The sequence below is a fragment of the Neopsephotus bourkii genome, unplaced genomic scaffold, assembly GCF_033783945.1.
Source record: "Neopsephotus bourkii isolate Nb327-2 ecotype Australia unplaced genomic scaffold, CSIRO-AGI_Nbou_v1 NB_1526, whole genome shotgun sequence".
NCBI classification, from domain to species: Eukaryota; Metazoa; Chordata; class Aves; order Psittaciformes; family Psittacidae; genus Neopsephotus; species Neopsephotus bourkii.
Window position 1 is genome coordinate 7,093,675 of NW_026902002.1, and position 26,956 is coordinate 7,120,630.

Genomic DNA, 26,956 nt, shown 5'->3' on the forward strand with positions numbered 1-26,956 from the left:
CTCCCGTCCCGCCCCGCCGCTCCATGGCCACCCGGGCCGCGCCGCGAAGGGAGGGGGGAAAGGCTCGCTGCCGCTGCGGGGGGGTGAAGGGGGAACGGGAAGGAGAGGGACCGAGCCCCGGTACCTGCGTCCCGACGCCGCTGGGTCCGGGCCGTGGGGGGGGAAGGGGTAGGGGGAAAACGGCGGCGAATGGCGGGAACTGGCCAGCAGCGCCAAAACGCCGCGCGACGCACGCTCGCGCGCGCCTGCTCACGTCACCACGGCGGTGACGCCCTTCCCGGCGCACCCCGCGCCAGCCGACCCGGCTGCCCACTGCGCATGCGCTGGAGAGGCCCCCTTGGGTTTCTCCCGCCGGCATCGCACCGCGTCGCCCTGGTGGTGCTCTGGCGCATGCGCGCAGCGTTCCTCGTTCGCCCCGTCCCAGCGTCCGTTGCGGCGGGGTGAGGGGTCGTGGTGGGCCTGGGCCTATGGCGGTGGCCTCCTGAGCCGGGCCCGGCGGCACATCGGCAGCGCACCCACCATGCACAGCTTGGCTACGGCCGCGGTGAGGCGAGGCTGGGCGGTGGAGTGTCAGGGCCCGGTGCGCGGTCGGCCGGGGCGATGGTTCCCTGCTGTAGCGGGAGGCGCTGAGTGCGCGTGCGTTTGTGCTGCAGCCGCTGTTCCGGGGCTCCTCCGCGCCTTCCTGAGCCGGTTGTGCCTTGCTGTGCTGCTTGCTCATGGGGATGAGGGAGCTCGGTCAGGAGCCAGGAGGGCATCTCTGGCAGGTGTCCCAGCTGTGCTCCTCCCGCCGCGTCTGTGTCACGTCGGGGTTTATGGCTGTCCCCCCTTGTGCTTGGACGCTCTCTGCCCTTCCCGAGCCGCTGCTCTGTCCTTTGGGAGCTGTTTCGCTTTGTCTGTGGGTGAAAAGAGGAGATAGCGAGAAGTTCCTCAGGGAAGCAGTAAGGGGAGGGAAGGTAGAGGCTGCTCGTTCCTACTCCCCTTTTTCCCCCATACTTTGCTGTGCTGACAGTCACCTTGGCCTGGCTGGGCTCAGAAATGGAAGCTGAGTTTAAACGATGTGGTTATTGCATCTTATTTCCCGTTTTATTTTCACTTTTCCACGTGCTTGTTCGTTGTGTGTGTAAGAATTGCAAGGGTTGATTGAATCTCCGGTGCATATTGGGTTTGGGAGATGTGTTGTAAAACCAGCAGTTAGAGCTCTTTTCAGGTTAATTTAGCCGGAGGTTCTGCATGGACTGACAAGCAAACAGTACTGAGTGAAGTACTTGCAAGCAGGACTTGAGAGGACTTTTTAAGCCTTCCCACTTTGTTTGGGTGCTTGTGACTTGAAAGCTAGCAAATACTTCTGATTTAAAGTGACAATTTCCAGAGCATAGTGAGGTGTGTGAGATCACAGTGAGCTCTCTCAATCAGCATTTACATTTCCATAGTCATACAGTTCCTAAGCACTTATCAAAATGTGTGACTCACTCTTGTATCTCCCATTAATCCTGTGTCCTAGTCATCTCTATAAAAGGATATTTCTTTGTTAAGACCATTTTAACAACTAATTTCAGAAATAGAAATCAAATTTAATTTGGACTCCTCTGAATGTATATTTAATTTATACATAATTCATGCCACGTGGTAGTTCTGTATTGAAATGTTTCCTACGGCAGTTGGTTGGTAGGCTTAGACTAAAAGTGACAGGGAAGGGTCTTTGGCTCTGGAAATGTGCTTATGAGCTGTGGTGAATAACATTGCCTCTTAGGAGAGTCATGAATTGGCTCAGGAATTCTTTTGAGTGATTTCTGTCATGCTAAAGCTGTGTAAGCCAGAGCATTAGTGAAGCTGGTGGCAGAGCTGACACTTCAATTCCAACGCAGAAGACTGTAATACGCTAGAGGCTTGGAAACAGGCTCAAAGCAATAAATGCAGCTGTAACTAGTAGTAAGAGTTTGAAAGCCCAACTCAAATCAGCTAATTCACAGCTATTGGAGTTCAAAGTTCATTTTGGTGGTTTTGAGTTGGTGACCTATCAAAATACTGCTTTGTTTGACCTGTACTTTTACCAGTGTGCCTCACAGCAACTGCTCAATTAGGAAAAGAGAGCCAGTTGCCTAAATCCAGTTCATTCTGTAGTTGTTGGAGGTGCAGTTGGGCTTGGCTGTTGGAGGTCATGCTGTTTCTCCTGAGGAGGGCCTTTCGCGATGCAGAGGTGGCCAGTTTGTGCTGTGTTGAGACACTCTTGGGAACTTTTGCTTTGCCTGAATGCAAACCAGAATCTGCTTGGCAGGGTTCTGTCTCGGAGCTTGCAGGATTTGTATGTAAACCTTGGGGCTCTCCTGAATTTTGGGTTTCAGAAGGAGAAAGGGGAACAGCAATAAAGTAGCAAATCAGGAAAAAAAAAAGTTGTTCAATTTAAACTGAGATTAACAGCTGTAGAACCTGTGAAAGACAGCTGGTTCTGGCTAAGGCAGATATTGGACATCATAAACTTAATTGTGTGGAAAATCTACTTAGTGCTCTTTAGGGGAACATAAGCACATGATTGTGCTTTTAAAGGGTCGATGTATTTAAGCTTACAGGAACTGAAACTTCAGTGAGTCTAGAAAAATAGATGGAAGCTTTAGATAACACAATTATAACAACATTATTATTGCTGCACTGCTTGTCACTACCATCCGAAATGAAAACAAATGAGCTCTGTTCATTCTCCCTCTCTTTCTGAGCTACAGTGTCAGCGTTGGCATTGAATTGCACTCCCAGCTGTAACTGCAGCGTGTTTGTCAGGATTATTAATTTAGTGTGAGGTCCTGGGAAAAAATACAAATAAAAATGAGTAGACAAGAGGAAAAAGAGAATAAGAGGAAAGATGAAGAGCTATAAAGGTATTTGAGACCTTGAGTGTAGGAATTGGTAACAGTGCCTTCACTTATGTATAAACATTTAAGTTAATGGGGTGGAAGTAGGTAGAGGAGAGAGAAGTCCCACAGCTGGGGAAGCCTCTCTTTGGATATGACTATGGATGCAGTATATGGATTAATGGAGGAGGAAAACCTTTGCAGAAAGCGAAAGAAAAAGCTCTGGAGGTGTCTGCCAAAAGTTAAGGTCTCTTCCTTCACCCCTCCTGCAGCTCTGTGCGCCTGCCTCTGCCATATGGCTTCAGGTTTGGTTCCAGCCACTTCCAGTTCCTGAACTCCTTTGTATTCAGTGCCTGGGTGATGAGCTGCTTAATAGTAGTGTTGCTGTCAGTGTGGTCAGGCACTGCTCACATGTGTTGTGGACAGCACAATTAGAGTTTCAGCCTGGGTTTGATATAAAACCAGAAGCTGTCCATTTGCCTTTCCCAGACATGGCTGCTGTACACAGCTGTGGGGATGCTGAGCTGGCTGTGTGCTAGCAAGCTTGGGATCAGCAGTGTACAGACAGGGCAGCACTTTACTTGAGTAGTAAATACCACAGCAGAATGTTTAAATAGATTTTAAGCTGGCTTTTGGAAGTATTTGCACAGGAGGTTTTCTAGTGCTGATGTTTGTCTTCCTCTAATTTTTGTACCTCAATCACCAAGCTGTTTACTTAGGAAGCCTGCTGAGCATTTGTTTGCACCTTGAGTGCTTGTTGTGCCAGCAGAGCCATGAGGCAAATTTCACTGAAAGCCTTGTGCCTTTCCACAGAAACCAAGCTACAATCCCACAGTCCCTGTTTCTTTTCCTTTCTTTCCCAGCCCTCCCTCATTTTTTTGGCTTGAAAGCTTGTTGGCCTTGGTGCTGTTCCTTCCCTGGTGCTCAAGAAAGGCAGAAGAGAAATCCTTTATTTCACAGAATCATAGAATGGTTAGGGTTGGAAAGGACCTTAAGATCAAGTTTCAACCCCCCTGACATGGACAGGGACACCTCGCTCTAAACCATATCACCCAAGGCCTCGTCCAACCTGGACTTGACCACTGCCAGGGATGGAGCATTCACAACCTCCTTGGGCAACCCATTCCAGTGCCTCACCAGTCTAACAGGAAAGAATTTCCTCCTTATATCCAATCTAAACTTCCCCTGTTTAAGTTTTAACCCATTACCCCGTGTCCTATCACTATGGTCCCTAATGAAGGGTCCATCCCCAGCATCCTATATGTCCCCTTCAGATACTGGAAGGCTGCTATGAGGTCTCCACGCAGATTCTCTTCTCCAGGCTGAACAGCCCCAACTTTCTCAGTCTATCTTCATATGGGAGGTGCTCCAGTCCCCTGATCATCCTCATGGCCCTCCTCTGGACTTGTTCCAACAGATCCATGTCCTTTTTATGTTGAGGACACCAGAACTGCACACAATACTCCAGGTGAGGTCTCATAAGAGCAGAGTAAAGATCACCTCCTTGGAGCTGCTGGTCACGCTCCTTTTGATGCAGCCCAGGATACGGTTGGCTTTCTGGGCTGCAAGCACACACTGACAGCTCATGTTCATTTTGTCATCGACCAGCACCTCCAAGTCCTTCTCCACTGGGCTGCTCTGAATCTCTTCTCTGCCCAACCTGTAGCTGTGCCTGGGATTGCCCCGACCCAGGTGTAGGACCTTGCACTTGGCATGGTTAAACTTCATGAGGTTGGCATCAGCCCACCTCACAAGCGTGTCAAGGTCCCTCTGGATGGCATTCCTTCCCTCCAGCATTATCAACCGAACCACACAGCTTGGTGTCATCGGCAAACTTGCTGAGGGTGCACTCAATCCCACTGTCTGTGTCAGCAACGAAGATGTTGAACAAGGCCGGTCCCAACACCAACCCCTCAGGGACGCCACTCGTTACTGGTCTCCAGCCGGACATTGAGCCATTGACCACAACTCTTTGTGTGCAGCCATCCAGCCAGTTCTTTATCCACCGAGTGGTCCATTCATCAAATTGACGTCTCTCCAATTTAGAGACAAGGATGTCGTGTGGGACAGTGTTGAATGCTTTGCACAAGTCCAGGTAGACGACGTCAACTGCTCTACCCCTGTCCATCAGTTCTGTAGCCCCATCATAAAAGGCCACCAAATTGGTCAGGCAGGATTTCCCCTTAGTTGAAGCCATGCTGGCTGTCACCAAGCACTTTGTTGTTTTCCATGTGCCTTAGCATGCCTTCCAGGAGAATCTGCTCCAAGATCTTGCCAGGCACAGAGGTGAGACTGACTGGTCTGTAATTCCCTGGGTCATCCATTTTCCCCTTCTTGAAAATGGGGGTTATATTTCCCTTTTTCCAGTTGTCGGGAACTTCACCTGACTGCCATGATTTTTCAAATATGATGGCCAGCGGCTTAGCAACTTCATTCGCCAGCTCCTTCAGGACCCGCGGATGGATTTCATCAGGACCCATGGACTTGTGCACATTCAGATTTTTAAGATGGTCTTGAACCAGTTCCTCTCCTACAGTGGGCCCAAGGTCTTCATTCTCACAGTCCCTGCATCTGCCTTCCAAGACTTGGGTGGTGCGGTCAGAGCCTTTGCTAGAGAAGACCGAGGCAAAGAAGTCATTCAGAACCTCAGCCTTCTCCAAATCCTGTGTAGCTAGTTCACCCGAGAGCTTCCTGAGGGGGCCTGCGTTCTCCCTAATCTGTTTTTTATTTGCTGTGTGCCTGTAGAATCCCTTCCTGTTATCCTTAATATCCCTAGCCAAGTTTAATTCTAACTGGGCCTTAGCTTTCCTAACCTGGTCCCTAGCTTCCCAGACAACATCCCTGTACTCTTCCCAGGCCGCCTGCCCTTGCTTCCACTTTCTATAAAACTCTTTTCAATTGAATTTTCCTCAGGAGCTCCTTATCCATCCAAGGAGGTCTCCTGGCCCTCCTACTTTCTACTACTTTCACTCAAGTAGTAGATAATGTGCCTTCACTGTGAATACAGGTCTGCCCTTCTGGGTATATCTCGAACAGGAATTTTTGCACGGAATCAGCTTTGGAAAAATCCCTCTTACCTCCATGCATGTAAAAAAGATATATGGGATGAATATGAGACACCTCTGGCAGCAGGTGTCTCTGGCTGTGAGCGGTGTCCTGCTGATGTTGGAGAAGTGATGGTTTTTATAGTGTTTGTATGAATGTTTTTCTCACATAGGTTGGGTGAATCCCATTGACAATTTCTAATGCCATGGATGCTTTTTGAGAGAAAAAGTAGCATCTGCCTTACTTTGAATTTGTGTAAGTGTGCACTTGAAACATGAAATGAGTGTGTGTTAAATGCAGGTGAAGCAAATGATAGCTGGCTGAGGTATGTGAAGTATGTGTGACCTCCCCAATAGCTCTGTTGGCACAGACAGGCAGCAGCATGACTCTTAAATTGCTGAAGTTATGAGGTACTACCTGACAAGTAGATTAAGAGAGACTGTCACAATGAGCCAGTCCAGAAAGTAAAACCTTTGTTTCCAATAGGAGAAATAATAAGACTAATTGAAGGAATGGATCTATATCTAGAGCATCTTAATGCAGCTTTAGTTCCTCCCTCCCCCAGTCAAGAGAGTTTTGAGCCCTTCTTTGTTTATCTGCCAGGTTGTGAGAAGAGTTCAGCTGAGATTTGGGTAAAATGTTTGGACTGACGTTTTCTTGTCTCCTTTCCAGCCTGTGCCAACGGCGCTGGCTCAGGTTGACCGTGAGAAGATCTACCAGTGGATCAATGAGCTTTCCAGCCCTGAGACGCGGGAGAATGCACTGCTGGAGCTGAGCAAGAAGCGTGAGTCTGTGCCTGACCTTGCCCCGATGCTGTGGCACTCCTTTGGCACCATCGCAGCGCTCCTTCAGGTGGGTAAGATTGATGGTGTCTTTATTCCCTGGTGCAGCACTGGCACATTGCAGAGCTTGTGCGTCCATAGGTGAGGCACTTGTGGGGTCCCTTGTTGCCATTGCTGGGAGAATGATATATGTTGGATCATGTGGTGAGGGAGCAGATGCAAGAAGCCCATTTGCCATTAATCATCACTAGTGAGACAATGTGTGTAGAGACTGCATGATTTCTAGTTAGACAGCTTAAATAGTTGGAAGGGGAACAGGCAAGTTCTTGGGTGTATGAGCTTCCCGTGGACCATGTTCTGCTCATTTTCATACCATGTCATAGTAGAACCACAACAGTCTTACTAAGATCTCTGAATTGTTTTTTTCTGCATGAGCCTGAGCAATTCCTGGTCAGAAGGTTGCACTTGCAGGGAGCTTGCTGGAAGGGCAGCAGGGGAATGCAGCTCACTGTCCCAGAGATCCTTGCAAGGGAATGTACCTGCATTCCGTATGAAACCGAATGGCTCAGCTTGTCTTTGGGCAGACTGCTCTGCAGCTGATGACTGGCTGTCTCTCAGTGCCAATCTAGTAATTTCTTTCAAAGAAGGAAAGAAAAAGAGTGCAGCATTGGCAATGTCAAACTGCTCTTGGAGTGCCCCTGAAACAAGTGAAGAAAATTAGAAGGGAGCTATAGTTGGAAGCAGGCAGATTTCTGAATTGGATTTCTCACAATCAGCTGCTTCTCCTGCATTGAGTTAGAAGAGTATCAACAGCTATAATATGAATAGAGTGGGTGTGCTCTGCCTCTAGGCACAGGAGCAATATTCCTCTTCGATCTGGAAGTTCAAAACAAAGCAGTTCCTACACTCATAAAGAGCCAGGAAATCAAATGAACCCTATTCTGCTGAAATTAAGGTTTGATGGCATTCCTGTGACTCCTTGTCAAATTGACTCTGACCCAGCTCTGCCCTTGCCTGGGGAGCGTGGTAGCTGCCATGTAACTTCAAAGTGGTGCGTGGTAAAAGCAGACTATTATCTCATGTCATCATAGCTCGTTGCTGGGCAAGTGCTTTGGTGCAGGTTTCTGATGTTTTTCTGCTGTAACTTTTCTTCATCTGTTAATTTTTAGGAAATTGTAAATATTTATCCATCAATCAACCCTCCGACTCTGACAGCTCATCAGTCCAACAGAGTCTGCAATGCTTTAGCTCTGCTGCAGTGTGTTGCATCACATCCTGAAACAAGGTAAATGTTTCCAAGTGCATGAGTTCTCTGAGGTGTTGATGCTGACAGATCAGCCTGTCTGTCTGACTCCAAAAGCACATCAGCTCCTTTCTTCTTTTTTACCAGGAGAAGGAGGACAGGGGACAGAGCTATAAGATAGATAGTTGTCTCCTACTTTCACTTGTTTGAACAAATTATCAGGATGACAGCTTTATGCTGGTCCTAAATGCATTGCATTCCCTGGATAATCCTGAAATTCCTAAGATGTTGGGTTGTGGCAGATCCTGGGAGCTCAACCAGAGATAAGAGTGCCTTTGTGCTGAGTGCTGTTTGCAAGATCCTTGTTTTAATAAGCTTACAGTTACTTAGAACAGCAGCTTACAGTTACTTAGACCATCTGTCCAGAGTGTTGAATGAGCAGGACTGTCTTTCCAAGAGACCATGTGTAGTAAGGGAGCAATAGCAGAGCCATGTCTGGAGTCCTCAGCCAGTGCGTAAATTCAGGTTTTCTCAATATGTGTCCAGCCGGTGTCAGCAGGGAAAAAATGATACTGGTTCAGAGATCCATGGCCTCATGCTTCTGTTCCTGCTGAGAAGAAAGTGCTGCATAGCTGAAGTTGGTTTTCAGCTGCTGCAAAGTAGTTTTGAATAGCAGCCTTCCATGAGATGATATCCAAAAAAGTAGGGTAGTTTTACACCACACACCTTTACATTTAAAGTTTGAAAAATGAAAACAGAGGAAGAAAGTTGGATGATTGTGAAAGAAAGGCTGCCTCTGGTAGCAGAGCAAGCTCCAGGTTTTGCCCATAGTCAGAAGGCAGTATGAGGACTCTTGGGGAAAGATGGCTGTGCACATTTAAACTGTGTTAGTACCTAGGTATCAGCTAGTCTGGATCTCTGCCATGTAAAGGCTTTGTGCATGCATTGTGGCTGACTGTCTCTGCTCATGGGAGCCAGTAAGGAGAAATGCAACAGTAAATATACAAAGCAGAGGGTCTGGGTGGCAGGAGGAGGTAATAAAAATGACAGGATGTGCTCTTTTCCTGGTCAGCTGGAAGCAGTGTTGCATGTAATTGACAGTTTAGATGTTAGGTTTTGTGCTGCACCCAGTGCAGAATTTACTTCATACCTTTCCATCAGAGAACAGCCTGTTACAACAGCAGCAACAGTGTTTGTCAGGAATAGTCTGAGGCTCTGCATGGCAATGCTGGATTGTTAGCTCACTTTGTTTTCCTTGTGTCTCATGTTGGGTGTTCCCCCTTTCTAACAGGTCAGCTTTTCTGGCAGCTCATATCCCTCTGTTCCTGTACCCCTTTCTACACACAGTGAGCAAGACACGTCCATTTGAGTACCTGCGGCTCACAAGCCTTGGAGTGATTGGTAAGCAGCCAGACTAGTGCTGGAGCACTAGTTTCTTAACAGGTTGGATGCAGTTCATGCTGCGGGTATGGAGATCTGCACAGGTCTGTCCCTGTTGGGATCCTCCGAGTCATGTAGTGTTAACAGAAAGACCTGCTCCTTTCTCATCAGTTGTGGAGACACAGAAAGGTTCCTCTTTCTGTGTAGAAACTGGGCTTCTCACTAGTGGGGAAACACTGGTGTGGATGCATTGCCAGAAATATGTTCCCTGTGAATACAAGCACCGGCAGGCTTCTTGTGCTTTCAGCCCAGTTAGCTGGAGACTGGAATGGGAGGGCGCAGAGTGGGCTTTCTTTGGGTATTTGTTGGTGATTGATTTGAGTGTATTTGGCCTGTCTTCCCCTTATTATGTTGTTGTTGGGTTTTTTCCTTTCTTTCCTTTTAACATTTATCTCTCAGTTCATAAAGTAAGAGGGTCTTAAAATCCATTTCTTCTTCCCAGAGATTGCTGTGGGTGGCATGATCCTCTTGTATTTGTGTCACCACTGGGGGACAGCCAAGGATGCTTTCTGACAAACAGACAACCCCTAAACTCAAGCCTATTTTTATGGTGCCAAAGTGATTTCTTCTCTGGCCATGTGCTACAACACATTTAGGCTGACAGTTGCTCAGCCTGCTATTCAGGTTTACTTATTCCTGGGGAGGACACAGCACAGGCTGCCTTTGAAACGTGAGATTTTTTTTGAAACGATCTCTCATTTATTGATTTTTGGGGTTTGTTTTTCTCTCCAGGGGCCTTGGTGAAAACTGATGAACAAGAAGTGATAAATTTCTTATTGACAACAGAAATTATCCCCCTGTGCTTACGCATTATGGAATCTGGCAGTGAACTCTCCAAAACGGTACCTACTCTTTTTGTGTTAAGACTTCTTGTTTATCTCTGACTGACCACGCAGCCAGTAACCTGTAGAGTTGGCTTGTGTCCTCTTGCAAATGTTGGGGCAACTCTGGGTGTGGTTTTTACCTCTTCAAAAAAACAAACCAAAATGACCAAACTAAACTGGAGTTCCTGAGCTCAGTAGTTTGGCTGGGAAACATTTGGCAGCTTTCAACACTCATTCCCTCCTTTGCAGCTCTGAGGAGTAACTGTTAGGGGTGACTGGACCAACTTCCCTTGGCCTGAGAGAGCAAATGCTGTAGATGTACAGTGCAGAGGTTGGGTGGCAGCTGGTAGTGGCAGTTATGGGAATATTCACTGCACTGGGCCAGGTTGTTGTCTCCTCTGATACAGGGCTGCTTTTCCTCATGAGTTCAGATCTGTGGTTAGGCTGCTCCGATGACCCAAGTAGGCTGGCCAAAGGTTATAGCCTGTGTGTGCTTCTCTGATGAAGCCTGCAGACATAGCTGCCTGAGGTTCTTCCAGGAAGGCATGTGTCTCATGATGAATCAGTAATGCTTAAGATGAGAACTGAAATCAGCTTGCAGGGCCAAGGGACAGATCCTTCTGCTTCTTGCTCTGTGACCAGAGTAGTGTGGCTGTAATCCCAAGGCTGTCCTGAGCAGCCTGGTAGTAGCTGCTGATTTATGCAACCTACATCCAGTTGTCTTGTACATGCTGCTTTGTATCCATCTCTTCTTTAGCCAGAGATGTCAAACATTGTGTAGTGTCCTGCATTTTCTTTGGCTTTAAACTTTCACTGAGTAAAGCATTTGCTGCCTGCTGAAAGGCCTTTCAGCTCTGGGCCTGCCTTGAAAAGAGCACAACACAAAGAGTGTCCTTTTCAGGGTAGGTGAGTTGTTTGTATGCTTTCTTTTCTGCTTTCTCCCCATTCTAGGTTGCTACGTTTATTCTTCAGAAAATCCTGCTGGATGACACAGGGCTGGCATATATCTGTCAGACTTATGAGCGGTTTTCCCATGTTGCCATGATACTGGTAAGATTATTTGGTTTTAAAATATTCGGGTTTGTATTAAAAAAAAAGAAGAAGAAGAAGAAGAAGAAGATGCTCTAGCAGCCAGCTTCTTCCCCAGCTGCTTCACTGCTCTCTGGCTGGAGCAGAAGATGAGGGAGGCAAGGGGGTCTTGGGCTTATGGCTTGTGACACTGTAGCTCTCTGCTTCTGCGTGTTTCCTTTGTGTATCTCTGGCTTGTGTGCCAAGAGAACGCATTAGTTGTAATATACCAAGTCCCCAAGATAAACTGAGTAAACATCTCCAGAGAAGAAAAGGAGTTTTCAGGGTTGTTGGTTGGATGTGAATTATTTATGTAAGAATGACCACACAGCTCAGACCATAAATCCATTTCTCATCTCTGTCTCCTACAGCAAAGCAGCAGGTTGAGTGAAAGAGTAAAAGCAGGTTAACATATATGATACTTGCCCTTGTAACAGTCCTGCAGCTGCAGCTATTTTTACCTTCGAATTTCTGGGGCCAGTTGTGGGTTTTCTATGCAGTAACCCCCAGTGTTTGTCCTATCCTCCCCTTGAACTGATTGAAACTTTTTGCTTCCCCTGTGTCCTTTCCCGAGTTGTTTCATGGGTTTCCTGTTTGCTGCCTGGAAGGCCAACCTCCTTTTTTTTTTCTCTTTTAACTTGAATCTTACTAGCTGCTGCTTATGATTCTAATTCTTGTCTTGGAAAGCTGAGAGAACAGGCTATTTTTGCCCGTTCCCTGTCCCCTGTGAAGGAGAAGCTTGGGTACTCGTTCATCCAGGAGTAATAGCCCCAGCTTGAGCTTTATTATCTTGAGCTTGCCAAGGGGAATACATGTCTGCCCTGGAATAGCTATTGTCCTGCTTTTGTGTTTGATTTGTTGGTTGTTTGCTTTTTAAATATCAGTCTCAGGAGAAGAAAATGCAGCATTAAGTTAAGCGCTTTGCAGTGCTGGTTCTGTGCCTAAATGTTAATGCTTTCATTTGAAGTATTTATTGGTCTGTTTCCCAATTGTAAATTCCTCCTAATCCAAACAGCAAAACATGAATGATTGGGAGTAGATGTCCATAATATCCAGTGGGATATGATTTTTGCTTTCAAGAAAAGGATTGCTTTGATGAAAGTATGTCTGACTCGGGGGCAAAGTGAAGGATGAAATTAGAAACCCTGGGGTAGGGAAGGCCGAGGAAGAATCCATGGCTGGGAATGGCGCAGAGACAGAAGGATGTGAGCACATAAAGCTGTGTTAGCATGGAAGAAGTCCTCGCTGTGGGATAATCCCACCATTGGGTGAAGTACTGGCATCATTAATATTCCATAGTGCTCTGGAGAAAGATTAAAATGTTCATAAACATTTCTATTCTCTATTTAAAAAATCAGGATAGTGTACTCCTGTCTCATGAGGGTGATGAGTTACATCCTTGTCTGGTGATAATAGGGTAAGATGTTACACAAGTATTAGATGCTTTTAGAAGATGAAGTTAGCATTTCCCACCCAGGAGCTGTGTGAGGAACTCTTTGACTTGTTCTTTATTTAAAAGAAATATTGGTATCCTGAGGAATTGCTGAGAGCAGGAAACTTGCAAAAGGGCAGACGACGGGGACCTGCGAATTGCCCACTGCCTAAATATCCGAATACAGGTGAACTTGGCTAGTGAGAGACATTGTTAATGTCAGCCAAGGTGGTTTTGGGCCCCCCCCAACCTCACTGGGCATATCTGATTGACTCCTAAATATGTGGAAGCAGATTGTTAAAGGCCTTCAAAGCAGGCATATGAAGGCATCAGCAGTGTTCTCTAGGCTGGGTATGTTCAAAGGTGCAACCATGTGCAGAGACCTAGATGATGTGAGACATGGTCACTGGGCTGGGGACATCTGCTCTGGTCTTGCTTCCTACTAATGCATTAATGGGGGATGTAGCAGAAATTGAGAGTACAACTGTTGGGTGCGTAAGATCAGATGTGGATCTTACTGTACATGGTGAATGTGAGCCCAGTCCTTGGGCATGACTTCCCAGGCTGCTGGTAATGTTTTAAATGGGTGTTGAAATGAAGGTAGCACAGATGAGAAGAGGGAGTGTGGCAGAGCTTGGGAACACACCTAACCGAGTGACTCAGCCTGGGCTTATTTAAGCGTCTGGGTTACTTTTACCTTCCTCCACAAGGGGGAAGCCCCAGGTTCCCTTTAATGTAGCAGATCGTTGGACCACTAAGCAGTCCTGGGGAAGTGAAAAGCAAAGAGACAAGCTTTCCCTGAGATGCTGGGAGAAACTGTTCCAAGCTGTGGCCAGCTGCTCCACTCAAAGGCATCTCAGCAAGCAGAGCACTGGGTTCCATACGAGATACCAAGCTGAGAGGTAACAGGCTGTGATGCTGGGGAAACCAGAGTGAGTGATTTAATGGTCTTCCCCATTCTCTGCCGATTGTGAAGCTGTTTGTAAAAAGACTTTTAACTGGTGGCACTGGCCTCTGTCAAACAGGGTAAAATGGTCCTGCAGCTGTCCAAGGAGCCATCAGCACGGCTACTGAAACATGTTGTCCGCTGTTACCTTCGCCTTTCTGATAACCCCAGGTAAACATTTTAGGAGTTTGGGCAGGGTCTTCTCCTGGGAAGTGTGGTTCTTCTCCATAGTGCCCACTCAGGGAGAGTCCAGGTTCCCATCTGTCCTTATGTCAGCCCTTAGCTCGGTGTGAAAAATGGGTGGGTTTTTTTGTTTATTTGGGTTTGGGTTATTGCTAGTCTCAGGAGCTTTTATGGTACATGGAAGAAACAGTGTCTGGGGCTTGTGCAAGTTCAAGCTGTGCAGGTTACGACTGCCTGAGCTCAAATATAGCTTGAATGAGATACGAGGGAGGGACTGGGATGGAAGGTGCACTGTGCTCTCCCTCTTCTGCATTGTGGGGGCTGTTAGCAGTAGTAGCCAGTAGTTCAAATTCAGTTGAGGGAATACAGGTTAGTTTCATGCCCAGAGCCACTGGCTATGTATTTGTTGTCTTGGCCTCTCCTGGCATCACATGGCCCTTAACTGATGGATGTCAGGACACAGGGGTTGGCTCAGTGGGGTCAGCGTGCAGGGTGGGAGCTGTGCTGGCTGGCTGAGCACCACGTGCTGTGATGGTGGTGCTGCTTGGTGCTTTCCTCAGCTGGCCCTGCCAGGGAGACCCTCAGGCAAAGGAGCATGGTGTCCCCAGTGGGGTTTGTTCCCCTCTTGCCCCTGTGAGTTTATTTGTTGGGCCCCGTTTCTTGTCTCTTGATGTAGGGCACGTGAAGCTCTCAGGCAGTGCCTTCCTGACCAACTGAAGGACACCACCTTTGCCCAGGTCCTGAAGGATGACACCACCACCAAACGCTGGCTGGCTCAGCTCGTCAAGAACCTGCAGGAGGGTCAAGTCACTGACCCGCGGGGCATCCCGCTTCCTCCGCAATGACTGCTGGGGGAGGTGGGGGACCAAGGAAGAAACAGCTCAGGTTTACCAAGAACCAGGCACAGGTGACCTCTTCTGCAACAAAGCAGGCATGCCAGCCAGCTGCTGGCCTGTCAGATCACCCCACCCAGCCAAAGGGCTGCTCTGTAGTGGCGCAGCACGCTTCCGGGGATCACAACACCAGCAAACGCTGATGCTACAGCTTCAGAAACCAAGAAACAAATCAATTCCAACCCATCTGTAAGGATCCCCGCCTCCCTTGGAGGCTTGGCTGGCATCTCTCCCCCCACTGCCAGGCAGGGGGTAGCGCAGATGGCTACTTCCAGCTCGCTCAGTCTCCACCCAAGTGGTGTGTGTGACATAGGGGTCCGCGCCACGTCCCTCCAGGTCTTGTCACTTCTTGTTTACACATCTGTTTAGATGAGTGAGCTGAATAAAAGCCGATCCAGTTGTCCTATTCCCTCTTAAGACTCCTACTCGGCTGCAGGTAGCCCAGGAACAGCTTTCTTCCCTGTCAGCACATCCTTGCTCCTGGCTCTGCACCCAGCTGGTACAGTGAGCTTCTTCCTTTCCTTTGGCGTGGAGGCAGCGGCTGGAGTCAGGGCACCACAGTTGCTCGCCCCAGGAGGAGGGGTGGATTACTTGCACGTCATAAGCTCGCTGCCCAGGGCTCTAGGGAAGAAGACAGCATGACTGTGGTGCTTGTGCTGTAAATAGTACACTCCTGCAGCTAACCAGCAGCCAGGGGCTGATGTCTGCTGGCCTCCTACCTAGCTCTTGCCCAGCTGTGCTGCTGTCTGGCTTGTGAAACGGAGCCCAGTGTAGGGAACCTGCCTTGTGGCTAGTCAGCCGGTGAGCCCCTGCCACACACAGGGAGCAACGTCCTGCAGGCTCCAGGTATGCAGCTTCCGTGCCAGGTGCCTGTCAGTCCTGGTCCCCTCCCTTTCCCCCCTCCTGCAGCTCCTCTGCTAGCCAGGAGCATCCATTTCAGCTTTCAGACCTGCCCTGTCTTCTGTCTTGGCCCTGCCGCAATTGAACTGGACCAGCAGCTGTGTATCTGCCCTCCCTGCGCCGAGGGCTTGGTTCCGCTGTGGTAGGGCTCTCAGAAGCAGCCAAAGAGCTCCCGGGGTTTGCTGCGGCGGAGCCTGTTTTGGCTGCAGGCAAGCCTGGGCAGCTACTTGATTTCTCCCCCCTTGCCAGTAGCCCATTTTGCTGATCATCTGTGGTGGTGTGCCAACACTGTCTTAAATCCCATCTCCTTTCCCTCCCTCCCTCCCTCCTCTCCTCACAGCCTTACATAACAAGGGCAGAGCGTGGCCTCTTCCTTGCCCCCGGGGTCTCATTTTATAATCCTCGCCTTTTTTCCCTTCCATCTACCCTGACCTTGACAGGGTGTGAAAATGCTTCTGTTCTGTGGTTTGGGGGTTTGGTTTTGTTTCTTTTCTAAATTCGGATTAATAAATAATAAAACCCCAGCTAGCACAAATTGCTCCTGGTCTGGCCTCTTGGGGAGGGCAAGCGGTGAAGGGGGGGATTTATTGCAGGCGGGGGAAAGGAGGGGGCTGTGCCAGCTCGGGGATGTGAGCCGAGGAGAGTGCTTGGCCTTTCCTGGCAGGAGCTGGCTGCATTCCTGTAGCACTCCATCTCTGCTGGAGCAGGTAATGAGGAGGGGTTCTGGGGAGGATGAGCTGCTCCTTGATTTGCAGTGTGGGTACAAGTGCTGCCACACTCTCCTGGGGCCCATCCAGGTCCATTAAAGCATTGGCTACCTGAGGTTTGGTCCTTGTCCTGCAGCCTGTGCACCTAGCTCAGCCTGCCTCAGTGTGCTTGTATCCCCAGCCTGGGTGCCCCAGGATGCTCAAACCGTTCCCTGCTCTTCGGGTCTTGCATCTCCCAGTTGGAGAGGCACGGCCCTGAAGTCTATCAACCATCATGTCCTGGGAAGGCTTGCTTTTCCCCGTGGATGCGGAGGTCGGGATGCAGGTGGGTCTGGGGTGGGACAAGCTGTGCTGGAGGGTGGCGATGGGGGCTCAGCCCCAGGAGGGGGACAGTATAGGGTGCTCCCACCACCGCCTCCCCCCCCCCGCCCACCAGTTTGCCTAGGGCGCGGCGTGACCTTAATCCGAGGCGACCTTGAGAGGCGGCGGCTGCGGGGCCAGAGTGTGGGGGCCCGGGGCGCCCGGGAGGTGGGGGGCCGGGGGCGGGTTCGCCGCCCTGCTGCTGCTGCCGAGGGGCGGGCAGCCCCGGCCCCGTGCGGCCGCGGGCGGTGGAGCACCGGCGGAGCGGAGCGGCACTGGAGAGCGGGTACGGGGCTGCGCGCCGCGCCGGGAGCGGGGTCCTGCGGGGGGAGAGGAGCGGCGAGGAGGGCTGGGACCCCCGGCTCGGGTGGCGCTGCGCGGGGTGCAGAGAGAAGCGCCGGCGGGTTCGTCTCCTTTGCCTTTAGTTGTCACTTGCACCCCAGCACCCTCCGAGGTGTTTTGCTGCCCCATCCCGACCCCTTCCCCTAGCCCCTCCGACCCCCCAGCCAACGGCTGGTTCCAGTTCATGGGTCAGGCTGGGTGCCCGGGTGCCGCTGGGCCGGGTGGGAAGGTTGAGCGGGGCAGTGGGGCTGAGCAAAGCGCCGGTTCATGGGCAGTCACTGCGCACAGCAGCGCAGCAAGAAGGCGGCGGGTGCCCAGAGTGGGATCCCTCCTTACTCCGGCACGGCTTCCCCCATGGTGGCGTTAAACTCCGCCGGGGCACTGTGCACTGGAGCGGAGGGGAGCCCTCGCACCCGCTGCCCCTCCAGCTCCTCTTGGGGACTGTCACCCCCAGGAGGAAAGCTGCGGTGGGTCGGTGTGTGCTGGGGTGCTGGGGCTGGCCCTGGGTCCCTGGCAGGAGGCAGCTGCCCTGCGGGAAACTCTCGGGTTGGGTTTCTCCATCCCCTGGCTCCCGTCCCGCTCGCCTCGACAGCATAACTCAGACTAGGGCGAGGCAGGCTGTGTGGGGCCGGGCTGCTCCGGGCTGGAGGCACGGAGCCCAGCAGCCGTGTCCGTCCGTGCATCCTTGCTCCCGGCATCTTCCCTGTGCTGGGAGAGAGTCTCTTCCTTACTGCGTGCCTAGGGCAGGGCTGGCAGCTTTTGGGCTGTGCCGGGAGTCAGGAGTGGCAATCAGGGGGGAGATCAGTTCAGCTCTAAAATCTTAGTGTGGGTATGGGCCTGGGGCTGCAAGCAGCTCACTTGCATACTGCCACTGTGCACAGATGCGTGGTAGGGTGCAGAGAGGACGGACCAGTTGGTGGCACCAAGCCCATCTCTGCCCCAGACCAGCGTCTCTCCCTGCTCCTTTACCTTCGATGCCTCTCTCTCTACCCCTGCTTCTCCAAAACACCCACATCTCCATCCCGTCACCTGCTGCAGCACAGCAGCCACGGGGCAAGTGGGCACCTGGAGCTGTGATCCTGCAAAGTGGCTGTGCTGAGTGCTGCCAGGAGGCAGGAGGGGGCAGGCAGATGGGGGACCAAAGTTGTCCCCTGCGTCCTCACAGGCCATTGGGTGCCGGGGGCTGAAAGTGCCCTGGGTGGTGAGGGGCACTGCTGGGGCTATGCGAACCAGCAGGCATCAGGGCACCCACTCTGCAGGGCACAAGAGGAGCATGGTGCCAGCCCCCTATTTGTGGGTGCGAGCACCCCAGACTCTGGTCCAATTTGACAGGTACCCCTGTTACATTGGATGTGGGGGATGCAGGCACTGCAGCTCATTCCTTCGGTCTGAGCTCTGCATAAAGGTCTTGTACTGGGAGCTTGAAGCTCAGGCACTGAGAGCACTGCTGGGAGGCAGTGGGGTTGGCACCCCAGCCACTCTGTGTATCCAGCAACACCTGAGGTCCCCAAGAGTGTGGACAAGCAATCCCCGTATCCCCTTGGGGCAGCCAAACAGCCACTGCCAGCTCTGTGCCTGGTGTGTCCCCCGAGTGGGGCCACAGCCATGGCCAGCCCTGTGCTGGGATCAGCCCTGCCGTCCCCACACTGAGCAAGGCATGGCTGCTGTCTGGCCCTGGAGCTCACAAGGGTCTGGCAGCTGGGCTTGGCAGCTGCCTGCACACTGACGGCACCGGCTATTCCCAGCCCCACACCACCAGTGTCGGTGCTGAGTCAGGGGCCTGGGACACGGCTGCCACCCCTGTGCCCAGCTCAGAGCCTTCACCCAAGTACCCCTGGTCCCTTTCTGCACCCAAATCCCATCTCGCTGGCTGCAGCATGGGCCCAGCTCCAGCAGCCGGGTGACAGGCACAGCGATTTGTCAGTCTAATTAAAGTCTTAACGGCCTAATCAAAGCCTTATTGTCAGTCCAGTTGTATTTATAGTCCCACTCTTCGCAGCGCACTCCCTGTACGCTGCCGCTGCATTCACAGCCCCGTGGTGCAGGTGCTCCTCAGGGAGAAGGGGCCGGGGGAGCTGAGGGTGCTCTGCATCCCCGTCCTTGCTCCCACAGTCTTGCTTCCAAATGTGCTGGCTCGGGGCTATATCCCAGGTCGGGGGGAGATGCTCCTGGGCACCCCCAGTGCAGTGTTTCCCAGCTTCTGTTGCTGCCTGTCCCCTGGGAGCAGGGACTGGAAACACCAGGACTCGTGCACACGCTCACCGGTTTTTCTGTTCTCCTCTGACACCTTTCGAGCTCTGGCTTCCCGGTAACACAGATTAATGTTTGATGAGCACGGCGGCTGAACCCGACACTTCAGGAAGGCAGTGACCCAGCAGAGACAGGCGCAGGGGCACACGCACCTTGCATGGGCAGCCGGGAGCCCACCCGCCGGGACCTGGGTGCAGTGGGGGAAGGTCTGGCCCCGCTCCCTTCAGCAGCTCTTTCCCTTCCCTCCCCAGCGGCCGCCAGCGTGGAGGAGGCAGAGCCATGGCATCGCTGCCGTGCAACGCCCGTGAGTGCCCCGGCGGAGGGAGGTGCAGGGCAGGGCACCCCGACACCCGGATCGAAGCCAGAGCAAATCTGGCCTGTGGGTTGCTGCGCTCTGGAGCATCCCTGTCACACTGTGCTCACTGGCGTTTGGGGTTGGCTTGCTGAGGGGTGGATGGGGAGGGTCAATGGGGAATTGCCTTCTGCCCCCCCTGTGGTGAAGGGAGTTTATGTGGGCTCCTTCCCTCCTCCATCCTACATCAAGGGACTGTGTGGGGTCCTAGAGATGAGAGGGAGCAAGGTGCCTGGATTCCCCCACCCTCAGTGATGCAGTCCATGCTGCCACCAGGCATCCAGCTCACAGAAACACTGGAGCAGATGCAGCAAGGGACGCTGATGCGCAAAGTCAAGTCGAGGAGCTGGAAGAAGCAGCGATACTTCAAGCTGCAGGAAGACTGCATGACCATCTGGTACCAGTCCAAGAGAACAGGCAAAACTGAGTCTGCCTGTGAGTACTGGTTACTGTGTGTTGGCCATGGGGCCATCAGTAGGGTTCAGAGTGAACAGGGAGGTGAATGTATGGAGGTTCTTGAAGCCACGCTTGCAAAAGGTGCTGGAGCATTCAAGAGAGGCTCTGTGTGTGTATATGTGGGTTCTTCTCACTCACAACTCTCCATGAAGCATCCTGCCCATAGCAGGACCCATGGGATGCAAGGGCTGAGTAGGATTGCAGCTGATACAAGTGGAAGCTCTAGTGTGCCAGCAGAGGAGTAGGCAGACAGAGGTGCAGGTGGATGAGGAGTTGGATGGATGGATGGATGGATGGATGGAAGAATGGATGGGTGGGTGGATGAGTAGCTCAATGGGTTGATGGATGGATGGATGGAAGGAACAAGGGATGGCTGGAAGCAGAGATGTCTGTGGGCAGTGTCCCCTGCCCTGCAGTCCTTGTCCCCCACAAACAGGCCTCCCCTTTCTCTGCCCCAGTCTCCATTAGCGATGTGGAGACAGTGCGGGAAGGGCACCAGTCGGAAGTGCTGCAGAGCCTGGCTGAGGAGTTCCCCCCTGAGCGCTGCTTCACCATTGTCTTCTATGGCCGCCGGGGTAACCTGGACCTCATTGCCGGCTCGGCGGAGGAGGCGCAGTGCTGGGTCCAGGGCCTGCGCCAGCTCATAGAGGTGGCCACCAGCATGGACCAAAGGGAGAAGATAGACCAATATCCTTCCTGCAGGCACCGCTCTGCCCTCCACACTCAGTCCTTTCCCCATTTCCAACCATCCGCCAGCCACTGCCTCTTCAGCATTGCCCCACCATGTCCTTAGCTCTTCTGGGCCTCACCATCTGCATCAGGGCAGGGAGAGCCCACAAAAAAAGGAAAAGAGGCCCTCTGGTGCTCCCCAGCTCCATCTGTCTTAGCCAAGGTCCTTTCCCTTAACATCTGCCCTGGTTTCTTGCACATGGATTCGTGACTGGTTCCAGAAAGCCGACAAGAATAAGGATGGGCGCATGAACTTCAAGGAGGTGCAGCGTCTCCTCAAGATGATGAATGTGGACATGAATGAGGATCATGCTCTGAGGCTCTTCCAGGTAAGCACTGTATCTGAGGGCCAGAACAGGCTGGGGAGGGCCTGAAGGAGCTGGAATAAGCTGCACAACACCTTTCTGCAGGAGGATGTGGTCACTTACTTCTGTCCATCCATCCATCCATCCATCCATCCATCCATCCATCCATCCATCCATCTATCCATCCATTTGTTCACCCAACTACCTGTTTACCCAGACAAATACCCATTTGTTCATTTACCTGCCAACCCAACCAGCCAAGGCAGCTCTTCCTCCCTTCCGCTCCTATGTCCATCCAGATGTTTATCCGTTCACTCAGCTAACCAGCCACCTGTTTATCCCATCCTCCCTCCACCTGTTTGTCCAGCTCTCCATTCGTGGAGCTATTCATCTATCATTCTACCCACCCAGCTCTCCATTTGCCAATCCATCCATCCATCCATCCATCCATCCATCCATCCACCTCGCCATCCATCCATCCATCCTTGCATTCATTGATACCTACCACTACTGCTGGCATGGAGTCTCTGTGCCCTCTGTTAGGGGCCATAGGGTGTTCAGGACATGCTATTTTGGCCCAGGCTGGGTGCTGAGCAAGATCCCTTGCAGGCTGCTGACAAGTCAGAGTCAGGGACGCTGGAAGGGGAGGAGTTTGTGCTCTTCTACAAGGCCCTCACACAACGGGAGGAGGTGCTGAGCCTCTTCCAGGACTTCTCCGAGGATGGGAAGAAGCTGACGCTGCTGGAGCTGGTGGATTTCCTGCGGCAGGAGCAGCTGGAGGACGAGGGCACCGAGGAGCTGGCCATGGAGCTCATTGACAAGTACGAACCATCGGAAACAGGTGAGAGCCAGCCCAGACACAGCCTCTGCTTTGCATGGGAGGAAGAAGGGGCTGAGACCCACATCGCCACAATAGGGGCACCCCCAGCCCCATCCTGCTGCATGTGGGCACAGGGGGAAGCCACTTCATGGTGTGATCTGGGTGCAGTTCCCCTTTTGCTGGCCCATTCCTGGCCCAATTTGGTGTAGAAGGTTGACCAGTCACGCAGTACAAGCACTGGCTTTGGGTCTACTGCCCACTTTCTCATTGTTACTGCCCTGGGGCACACCTCCCTGTGCCCCAGCCTCTGGCAGCAGCTCTGCCCACCAGGTTGGGGATGCCAGAAGCCACCAGCAGCACCATTTGTCCCCCTCCTACCCCATCTGGATCCCTGGCTGTCACTGAGCCTCCCCTCTGCCTGCAGCCCGGGCTCGCCATGCACTGAGTGCCGACGGGTTCCTCATGTACCTCTGCTCCCCGGAGGGCTCCATCTTCAACCCCCGGCACCAGGTGCTGTGGCAGGACATGAGCCAGCCGCTCTGCCACTACTTCATCTCCTCCTCCCACAACACCTACCTGATAGAGGACCAGATCCGGGGCCAGAGCAGCATCGAGGGCTACATCAGGTAAAGTGCCTGTTCCCTCCCAGCTGCCCCCCAGCACCCTCCTGCTCCAGTGCTGTGCCCCAAGCGGCAAACCCAGAAGCTCCTTTGCCTCCTCTGTGTTCCAACACCCCTGTGGCTATGCTATGTGATGCTGAGCAAGGAGAATCCTGAACCCAGCTCTTCCTGCCCTGCATGCAGCAGCATCCCCACGCTTGGTTGTTCTCACCTGGTCCCTGTAGGGGTGACACCCTCAGGCAAAGGGGGGAGCAGGGTCCTGGCTGGGTGCACGGTCCCAGGGCTGGTAACTCACCTCTAGGGCTCTGAAACGGGGCTGCCGGTGCCTGGAGGTGGATTGCTGGGACGGGCCGAATGGGGAGCCCATGGTGTACCATGGCCACACCTTCACCTCCAAGATCCCCTTCCGGGAGGTGGTGAGCACCCTGGGCAAGTACGCCTTCAAGGTAGGGCACCTCCCCTACGTGTTGGGTGTCCTGGGTGACCCTCGGTGTGGGGGGGATGTGGCTTGGATTGGGGCAGTGATGTGTCTCTGGAGGGGGAGCGGTGCTGAGGCTCACACGCCTGGTGCTGCAGCGGGACTGACCCCACCACAGGCAAGGAGGTGGCTGTGTGCCTTCACAGGGGACAACACTGGGAGGTCTGACCCACAGCCCTGCACTGTGCTGCGCCAGAGGAGAGGGGCTCATGCAGACAGAGTCTGCTGGGGATGCAGGGGTGAGATGGGACCTGGGAGATGGGTGGGTGAGAAGGGATATGGGGGATGCTGGGGGCTGGAGGAGTATGAAAGTGTCAAGTGGACACAAGGACACTCAAGGGGCTCCATCCTGGCACTGGTCACACCTGGGCAAAGCCCTTGTGAGAGCTCCCAGCCGCACTGATGCTGGCCTCTGGATGTGCGTGTTGCTCCCTAGACCTCGGACTACCCGGTGATCCTGTCCCTGGAGAACCACTGCAGCATGGAGCAGCAGGAGGTCCTGGCCCAGCAGCTCAAGACCATCCTGGGGGAACAGCTTCTCACCACTACCACTGATGGGCACGTTCCTACCCAGCTCCCATCCCCAGAGGTAGGGACAGTGCATCTGCACTGGGCATTGCTGTCCTGCCTGGCAGCGGGGTTGAGGAGGTGGCTCTGCTGTCCAGAGGGAAGGACGCCTCTGTACCACCATCTTCATGCTCTGCTGGAACACTCGGGGACCCTGGGGATGCTGTATCCTCATGTTCACACAGGGTCCCAAAGCTTTCCCTAAGGTTGTCTCCCCATGCCCTGCAGAACCAGACAGCAGAGCAGAGCCCTCCTACCCTGTCCCCTCATGGGTGCTGAAGGGAGCAGGTGGTGCTGGCTCCCAGCAGCGCAGGGTCCCAGAGGACAACAAATCCCATGGAGGGGATGGGCACCCCAAGGTGCTTACTGCTTTATCTTCACCTTGTAGGAGCTGAAGCACAAGATCCTGCTGAAGGGGAAGAAGATAGGACGGCTGGAGGACACACTGGATGGCCCGGGGGATGAGGGGCCCAATGTGTCCGATGATGACAACGGGGCAGAAGCAGAGGAGGAGAGGCGGAGGGTGAAGGTGGGTGGCCCGGGTTGGGGACTGACTGGGATTACTGAGCCCTGGACACAGCTATGGGCCATGGTAACATCCCAGTGCTGAGAGGAGAAGCAGGGACTGCAGGGCCATCGCCAGGAGGGGGGACAGCCCTTTCTGCCCTTGGCCATGCCCTCTGCACAGTGGCACCATGTTGGCAATCACCTGCTTGTTTCATTCCTGGCAGGAAGGCTGCCCATGGTGGGAATGCTGCAACCCCGAGCACATCCTTGGCTGCTCAGGGCCCTACAGCCCCTGTCCTGGCTGAGGGCTGTGAGGTGGTGCTCCCATCTCCATCCACAGGGACTCAATGTAGCTCTGCCTTGCAGAAGGACAAGGAGAGCCTGGCACAAGCGTTGTCCGACTGTGTTGTCTACTGCAAGAGCGTGTCCTTCCGGGGCTTCCAGGAGGCCCGCAGCCATTCCCGGCCCTCCGAGATCTCCTCCCTTGCTGAGGCCAAGGCCAGGAAGCTCATCCGGGATGCTGGTGAGACGGAGGGAGCAGTGGCACCAGGGGACCGGGCCAGGGTGGAGGGGGCAGGCAGGTTCCTCAGGCATAGGGCTAGAGCCCCCAGACACTGGGGGTCCCTCCCTGTCTAGAGAAAAGGGGGTCCAGCAGGGCTGTACCCTGCTTTTGGCTCCGGTGGGTGAAAGCAAGGCAGTATGCCTGGGCTCCTGGGAGGGGAAAGGGACAAGAACTGGTAGGTTGATGGATGGATGGATGGATGGATGGATGGATGGATGGATGGATGGAGGGATGCTTGAAGGGATGCTTGAAGGGAGGGAGGGAGGGCAGCGCATGTGGGTGCAGACCAGGTAATAACCCCACAAGTTGCCCTCATGCTCCATCCCTAGGGAATGAGTTTGTGCGCCACAACGCCTGGCAGCTGACACGCATCTATCCCAGTGGGATGCGGACTGACTCTTCCAACTACAACCCCCAGGAGATGTGGAATGTGGGGTGCCAGATCGGTATGGCTGGGGGGGCATCTGGGCTGCAAGGCTGTGGGCTGGGGAAGATGCACTGGTTCCTGTGCCCAAGCTGGAGCCAGCTACCATGACAGGCTGCAGGATCTTGCTCTGCCCTGGGAAGCCTGGGGGTACCCAGGCATTGGTACCTTGTCCCCCATGCAGCCCTGCACTACTCTGGTCATAGGCAGGCTGATTCTCAGCTCCAAGCAGGGCACACTGTCTCCAAGCTGTCCTGAACCCTTCCCTTGCCACCTTCCCACAGTGGCCCTGAACTTCCAGACAGCTGGCACAGAGATGGACCTGTGTGACGGGCTCTTCAGCCAGAATGGCCACTGCGGCTACGTGCTGAAACCACCCTTCATGAGGGACGAGGAGACTCTCTTCAACCCCAGTGACCCCAGCAGCCGGGAGGGCCCTGGCCCCATCACCCTGACGATCCAGGTATGGGGCTCAGGAGAGACCCTGTGGAGCTGTGACTGCCTCCATTGGTCCTAGACAGATGGGGACACCACTGGGCAGTGTGCTAGATGGAGCTCAGCAGCCTCCCAACAGATTGGTTTGGCTGCTCATGGGGTCCCTGCCTGTTCCTGCAGGTGATCAGTGGGCAGCAGCTGCCCAAAGTGGCCAACAGGAAGGATGGAGAAGTCATTGACCCACTGGTGCGTGTGGAGATCCACGGGGTCCCTGCGGACCAGGCACGCCAGGAGACCAAGTACATTGAGAACAATGGTGAGCCCCACGGTGGTACAAGGGACCCTGCTGCACCCAGGCAGCCTCCCCCTGCCCTCCCAGCACCCGTTCTCCCTTCCCAGGATTTAACCCCCGCTGGGATGAGACGCTCCAGTTCCATCTCCATGTGCCTGAGCTGGCCCTCGTCCGCTTTGTGGTGGAGGATTATGACAAGACCTCCAGGAATGATTTTGTGGGCCAGTTCACCCTCGCCTTTGCCAACATCAAACCCGGTGAGTGGTGGGGCCCAGGGCAGCCCTGCAACGGTGTCTGGGGGCTCAGCTGAGTGCTGGAGAGCAGGGTGAGGGGCAGAGGTCAGCCAGAGCCTCGCTGTCCCTCATGCAGGCTACCGCCACATCCATCTCCTCTCCAAGGATGGCATCAGCATCCCGCCCTCTTCGCTCTTTGTCCACATCCGCATCACAGAGCCGCCTGGCCCTGAGCAGGACTGAGCTTGTGGGGTGTGCATGACCTGGATGGAAGCCATAGAGCCAGCCCCAAGGGGCTGGAGCCACGGAGCCAGAGCCATGGAGCCAACTGCCTTGCCCTCTTCTTGAGCCATCTGTGTCATCTCCATCATCATTGCTGCTGTGCCCTCTTTGCAGTAGCCTCAGAAGTCTGGGAAAAGGCACTGACCTCCCTCCCTTTCCCGGGTCTGGGATCCTGCCTCCCATATGTCAGCATGGGGTCTGTGCTGGTGCAGCCCACCGTGTCCCCCCCACATGCATCGTGCCCTGGCCTACAGGCACAGCTTGGCTACGGGGAGGAGAGAGAGATGATGCACAGCACCCCAGCTCTGCCACAGGGGCTGATCCCCCGCAGCAAGGGGAGCAAAGCTGGAGCAGAACAAACCCCAGGGTTGGGTAGAGCTGGGAAAGGAGTTGGTCCTCACTGCCCCCCAACCCTGCAAAGCCCCATCACAGTCCCCAGCTCCTACTAACCCTTGCCATGTCCTTCCTCTGTTAGCAACCTAATAAATTGCTCAGTGACAGGCAAGCTTTGGTTTGGGTACAGTGGTGCTGGGGAACAGACAGGGAGCTGGGCTTGTGCTGGTGCTCTTTCCCTGTGGGCACCTGGCCCACTGTTTGCATGGGGCTCCAAACAGACCCCAAAAAATCAGTATTAAG

At 53.3% G+C, this 26,956-nt stretch overlaps 3 protein-coding genes across 5 annotated transcripts in view; 2 read left to right on the forward strand and 1 right to left on the reverse strand.

Moving 5' to 3' along the window:
* USP37 (ubiquitin specific peptidase 37) overlaps positions 1-182 on the reverse strand; it is a 33,057-nt gene extending 32,875 nt beyond the window's left edge. Inside the window, exon 1 of the mRNA XM_061370187.1 lies at positions 125-182. The gene's annotated coding sequence lies outside the window, so the exon portion shown is untranslated. The remainder of the gene's footprint in view (positions 1-124) is intronic.
* Positions 183-384: 202 nt separating this feature from the next.
* On the forward strand, positions 385-15,105 carry CNOT9 (CCR4-NOT transcription complex subunit 9). Of its 3 annotated transcripts, none has more exons than XM_061370190.1 (8): positions 385-544; positions 6,561-6,740; positions 7,840-7,955; positions 9,205-9,314; positions 10,086-10,195; positions 11,129-11,227; positions 13,703-13,794; positions 14,483-15,105. In XM_061370190.1, exons 1-8 carry the CDS (start codon positions 521-523, stop codon positions 14,649-14,651), a joined length of 900 nt encoding a protein of 299 aa, XP_061226174.1. In that variant the 5' UTR covers positions 385-520; the 3' UTR covers positions 14,652-15,105. The 3 variants fall into 3 exon arrangements, with proteins under 3 accessions (XP_061226174.1, XP_061226176.1, XP_061226175.1); XM_061370192.1 differs by having other exon boundaries at positions 14,544-15,105; XM_061370191.1 differs by lacking the exon at positions 385-544 and adding an exon at positions 2,023-3,148.
* A 1,114-nt stretch (positions 15,106-16,219) lies between these two features.
* On the forward strand, positions 16,220-26,825 carry PLCD4 (phospholipase C delta 4). Its single transcript, XM_061370196.1, has 16 exons — positions 16,220-16,306; positions 19,510-19,562; positions 19,887-20,045; positions 20,525-20,753; positions 20,995-21,124; positions 21,710-21,941; positions 22,345-22,546; positions 22,842-22,986; positions 23,455-23,607; positions 23,974-24,114; positions 24,459-24,615; positions 24,984-25,100; positions 25,363-25,541; positions 25,694-25,829; positions 25,913-26,062; positions 26,175-26,825. The coding sequence occupies exons 2-16, from the start codon at positions 19,538-19,540 to the stop codon at positions 26,279-26,281; spliced, it is 2,262 nt and encodes a 753-aa protein (XP_061226180.1). The 5' UTR covers positions 16,220-16,306; positions 19,510-19,537; the 3' UTR covers positions 26,282-26,825.
* The last annotated feature ends 131 nt before the right edge of the window (positions 26,826-26,956 follow it).

Excerpts from the sequence above, each read along its gene's own strand:
- PLCD4 (XM_061370196.1), top strand. The coding sequence starts at position 19,538 with ATGGCATCGCTGCCGTGCAACGCCC. Across the intron at positions 22,987-23,454 it reads TGGGCAAGTACGCCTTCAAG|ACCTCGGACTACCCGGTGAT; the intron begins GTAGGGCACCTC and ends GTTGCTCCCTAG. Across the intron at positions 23,608-23,973 it reads CCCAGCTCCCATCCCCAGAG|GAGCTGAAGCACAAGATCCT; the intron begins GTAGGGACAGTG and ends TTCACCTTGTAG.
- CNOT9 (XM_061370190.1), top strand. The coding sequence starts at position 521 with ATGCACAGCTTGGCTACGGCCGCG. Across the intron at positions 545-6,560 it reads ACAGCTTGGCTACGGCCGCG|CCTGTGCCAACGGCGCTGGC; the intron begins GTGAGGCGAGGC and ends TCTCCTTTCCAG. Across the intron at positions 10,196-11,128 it reads GCAGTGAACTCTCCAAAACG|GTTGCTACGTTTATTCTTCA; the intron begins GTACCTACTCTT and ends TCCCCATTCTAG.